General features: G+C 39.1%; 1 protein-coding gene across 1 annotated transcript in view; it reads right to left on the bottom strand.

Moving 5' to 3' along the window:
- Positions 1-3,854, bottom strand: part of LOC107082364 (fucolectin-like) — a 5,413-nt gene extending 1,559 nt beyond the window's left edge. The window contains exons 1-4 of the mRNA XM_015371060.1: positions 3,725-3,854; positions 1,204-1,281; positions 516-799; positions 200-227 (exon numbers count right to left, since the gene is read on the bottom strand). Coding sequence (XP_015226546.1) covers positions 200-227; positions 516-799; positions 1,204-1,267 — 376 coding nt within the window. The 5' untranslated portion in view covers positions 1,268-1,281; positions 3,725-3,854. The remainder of the gene's footprint in view (positions 1-199; positions 228-515; positions 800-1,203; positions 1,282-3,724) is intronic.
- Positions 3,855-5,105: the final 1,251 nt, after the last annotated feature.

Here is a 5,105-nt window from a genome sequence, read left to right as displayed (position 1 = left end):
GGAAATAATATATAACATGGCTGATATATGATATAGTGATATTTTATCTTTTTTTTTTTTTTTTTTTTTACTTTTTTGTGTAAAATAACCAAACTGTGTGTGGTTTATTTTGTGGGCTCACAGGGCTGTATACAAAGTCACAATTTACTTTTAAATATTTTGAGTATCGGTTTTTGCTTTTGTTTTTCTATGTAAATACCAGGTTTGATCAAAACCTGGTAGCCTATCTAAGGGAAGGGAGGAGAGAAAAAATATGGAGTAACTGAGCATAACAGTGAACACCACTGCCTCATCAATTAAAAGACAAAAAGCACTAACTAAAATTCAAATAGTTTTTCTTCATCTAAAAAGATATGAACTGGACAGTCAAATTGTTAAAGTATTTTTTCTTTTGAGTAGTTTACCTTCCATTTTTAGTGTGCATGGCATATTGCAAACTAAAGAGACCTGACTTCCTTGATGAATTCAAAGAAATTTAGAACAAATGTCAAAAAGTCAAAAATAATCACTCACACTGGGTTAGCAGCGCCGTCACTGAGTAAAGAGTTTCCAATGTGAATCTCTGCTCCATTTAATTCTACTGCACAGCAGTCTCCTCTGTTGGTAACAGACATTGATGTGATAATGTAGGTATCCAGCAGGTCCACTCTCCACCAGGGATTGGTCATTCTCTCAGTGTGAGTACATGATCCTGCATAAAAGTTAGCCTGACGGTTTCCATCTATAGCTCCTGAAGCAGCTCCACAAACATGATTTACTCTGTCAGACTGGGTGGCTTTTCCATGCAATGCAACATTTTCTAGAAAAAAGATTTAAAGAAATGAAAATTTTATGCAAAAATCAAAATGTAAAAAAAAAGGGGAAAAATTATCAAGTTGAAGGCCAGAGTACTGGAGTAAAAATAGGAAAAAAGTTATTAGCTAAATAAGACACAGATCAGAAACAATGTCTAGTCAGTGGTTTATATTTTGAGTTCACTTATATATTAGTTAGATTTAGGACTCTTGGGCCCCTTCTAGATTTCTTGTTTTCACTTTTTTGTTACACCTAAAGATTTCAGATCACCTTGATGTCAGAGTAGGGAAAGAAGTGACGGACTAAAATGTTTTTCAGAAATATTCATCTTTATTTTCCACAAATCAAAATTCTTCTAGTCATGATTTTCTTAATATTTAAGAGTTAATTACAAGTTATGTAACTTACTATATCCGTGAGCCAGAACAGTCCCCTGGAGAATCAGGAGAAGCAGAGTTGAAGGGTTTCTCATAGTTCCTTATTTTGCTGCAGATAGTCAAGCAAAATACATGTTATTTAGCAAGATAGTTATAAAGCAAGAGTTAAAAAGTTGAAATCCTGTATCCGTGCAGAGTAAATGCAGAAACACAGAGCACCTGTACCTTTCCTCTGGAAAAAAACTGTTGAAGTGAACAGTATCTTGCCGTTTATAAAGGATATGTGTTGGGGCATCTTATCATGAGATGCGGTGATTAGGTTAATGATACACCTTTTATGATTTTAGTTTTCCCCTAGTAAGGTGATGTTTTAGTTAATCAACAAGCTAGTATAAGAACTAGTAGTACAGATTTTTTGTTGACATATTTTTTATAGCTTATTTATGCATTATTTCTAAACCCTTTAACAAACATTACATTTTTTACTGAAATGTATAGTCAAAGTTGCATTGTAACTTGAACTTTATGACTAAACCATTGTTTGACGAGAAGAACGACACTTTAGCAATTCTGTGCAGATGCATCTATAAGCCTGAAGCCTATTTTTTGGAATTTACTTCAGCTCTGAGGTTCTCGCACTGTTCTGCATATGTAACATCAAGAGCACCTATGTTAAATAGCCTCGACCTAGTAAACAAAGCGTTATATTCAAATTTTTTGGATACTCAGAAGGGACCGGCATCCAGCTCAACTTAGATACTAATTGCAGCTCCAGATAAGGTGAAAAAAGTTTTTTGAAAAAATAAACCTTGTGAAGTATGAGCACGAACTACAAGAACGAGTTTCAGAGTGCTGCAGTTCTGTGATTTGGCCACAGGTGGTTCTATCATTAGAAAACTCTTTAAAATAGAGAGCTATTAAAGGTATTATGGAGGATTTTCACATATTTTTTAAAAATCCCGCCCACTCCACTTAAAAAAAATGACCAACACTGTATCCGCTCCAGAGAGGGAACGCCTATCCAGTGCGTGCGAGAACATGCACAAGCCCATGATCGGAGGCTTTCGTGCGGGTTCTCCAGAGGGGGATTCGTAGCGGGTTCGATCTGGGAAATGGGGAAACAACGGTTAACGTTTTTCTTTAAACTTAGACGCAGGCCTATTGAGTCCTACCAGTTAAGGCTGACACACTGGCAATGATGTGCTGACAGCCGCATGCTTAAGAACCATCCCCGCTGATGACTGAATGCTGATCACCTGCGAGCGGTGCCTCCCTGCTTGTCGACTACCACCTGAGAAGAAGGGAGAGAAAGAAGGCAGCACCCAGCTCTTGTGTATCCGCAGCATCCTGACAACAGCCATCTTGAGGGATTTATTAACACTAGGACTCACAGAATTCTGATACTACTAGAGCTCCCACTGGCCGTCAATTGATGGGTGACATTTTTCCCAATGGAATGCATGAGAAGTGATAATGTAATCAACTGATATGGTTCTAGTGTGTGTGATGAACTCATTGTGGATATTTAGACCTTAAAGGCTGTATTGTATGCTATTACCATTAGTGGTTTAAATTTGTATTAACAATAAATCAATAAAATAAGACTGTTTTATTACACAGGTTCAAAGTTTGAAATTACAATTTTATTTACAGAAACTGATTGATTAACACCGAACATTTCCTGCACACCACATTTCACATTTATGGCAAACATCTGGCCGAGATCTCCAGAATGAACAAGGTTAAATCGTGATTATTCACATTCACATAACCGAACTGCTGTGAACCTGCCCTGCTAAGCTGCTAAGTGCTTGGGGAAACTCACACCTTCCAAAACTGACCTGGACAGAGATTTGCAGGTCTGGCACACTTAGGGACAGAATCTGTTGTCCTTTGTCCAATGCAGCTCACAAAGGCTGCTTAAGGTAGCTTTCCACCTCCACCTCCAATATCTTCAGAACAGCTCCAAATGACACAAAACGCATATGGGTGAGTAGAACATGATGTAATAACTTAAAATCAAGGGACTGATGTAAAAAAAAAAAACAGTGTTCCCCTTTAAGGTAGCTGTAACCTTTACTTAAAGGTAAAGGGGAGAATTTTCCTGAATTTTTGAAAAGACCCACCCTCTCCACTTAAAAAAAAATGCACATGCACAACCCTGTATCCGCTCCCAAGAGGGAACGCCTATTAAACTTGTGCTAGAGCATGTATGAAGACATTTGTTCTTGTTTAACTGGCAGTGGTCTTAAATGGAGTTCTCCAAATAACATGCCAAAGATAACCTTTCGAGTAGAAGCTTTGTAGCCGAGGCATCAGTGGGAAGCCGGACCTGTGCTTTCAGTAAGCATATGCACAGAAACATATCACCGGATTGATTGACATAAGGTGAACCACTTATTTTGATGATCCACCTGGGGAAAAAAACATCCTCAACTACAACTTTAAGACACCATCTTGTGACCCAGATGACAATAGACCTATATCCAATCTTGCTTTCTTATCTGAAATTCTTGAAAAATTAGTTGCCAAACAAGTGTGTGACCCCTTACCCCATAATTAACTGTATGAAGGTGCTGATGAAGATTCTCAGTCATACAGGTCATAGTCATTCCGTAAAAGTTCAAAAAAATCCACTGGAATTGGTTTCCAAGATTTGAAGACGTTTCGCTACCTCTCCAGGAAGCTTTCTCAATTCAAATGTCTGGATCCGCAGTGAGTTTGAGTCTTATATAGACAAGGAATGAGCACTAGAATTAGAGCAAGAGCATTAGCATCAATAATTTGGCCACGATGGCTGGGGCTGAGTTGTATAAATGGAAGCAGCAGCAGGTGGATAACATTAGCAGTAATTAAAAACCGGGCAGTTAGGCAGGTGAGTGAAATTAGGCCAGCCATCAGAGCCAAGACTATGACATAAGGTCTGAATTGAGTTTAGATTGTTACTGAAAAAAAAAACTATTAAAAAATCTAATGCAAAAATAATATGACTGTCAAGTTTGGTTGTGGTCTAGAGAACCCAAATGCAGAGGCAGAGAGGCTGAGGTGATTTCTGGTAGTTTTAATGCAAACACTAATAACAAAATCCAAAAATGTAACACAGACCAGAACCATGGAGATATCAGGGGAAAACACGCAGGAGGAGCCAGGGAGAGACAAGATGAGAAGACAAGAGCGACGACAGGACCAGCAAAAACCAGGAACCAAGCAGGAGTGACAGCAGAGGAAGAGAATATATAGGTGACTGAGACAAAGGCAGGGCTAACGAGCACATGAGGAGCAGGTGTGAGAGGAGACAACGAGGGAGGATTGAGTAGCCTGGTGGTGTTCTTCAGGAAGGCCGTATGGTCGTTTGGTGCATGCTGCGTGTTTCGAAGTCGCTTGTGGAGAAATGTCCTGGGCCGTGAGTAGTGAGGAAACATGAAGCAATTCTTGTGGGATGGAAGAGGGAAATAGTGACAACGAAGAAGATTGGAAAAGGGTAGCGTCAAAAAATGAGAAACAGCGGAAAAAGCAGAGATCAGTTGAGGGCAGTCCAGTTCAGAACATTCAAGTGATGATCAATCCATACATTCCACAGCAAAACAAAATGGGCCGGATTTATCAAGATCCAATTTTGCGTGCAGTAATTTGCGCTCGCAAACTGGAATTTTGCGCGAGAGGCTGAACCGTGGTTTGCGGGTGATTTAACAAGAGCGATTGCGTAACTGGCGGCAGGTGCAAAACTGTTGGAGACGCCCTATTTAAATGATGGTTTTGCGCGTTTTGTGGTTTGCGGCAAAGTAGTTTGTAGTTTGTGCAAACTAGTGCATTAAGAAATTTTAATCTTACAGTGACACCCCCACCCCCTCCAAAAAATTATATATATATATAGCCTATATATATACAAACTTTGGCAACCTTTATTCCCTAAGGTGGTATGTGGCTGAATTT

The sequence above is a fragment of the Cyprinodon variegatus genome, unplaced genomic scaffold (assembly GCF_000732505.1).
Source record: "Cyprinodon variegatus isolate N-32 unplaced genomic scaffold, C_variegatus-1.0 Scaffold0, whole genome shotgun sequence".
Lineage (NCBI taxonomy): Eukaryota > Metazoa > Chordata > Actinopteri > Cyprinodontiformes > Cyprinodontidae > Cyprinodon > Cyprinodon variegatus.
Note: the sequence above shows the minus strand (reverse complement) of the source record. Positions and strands in the feature narration are given on the sequence as shown.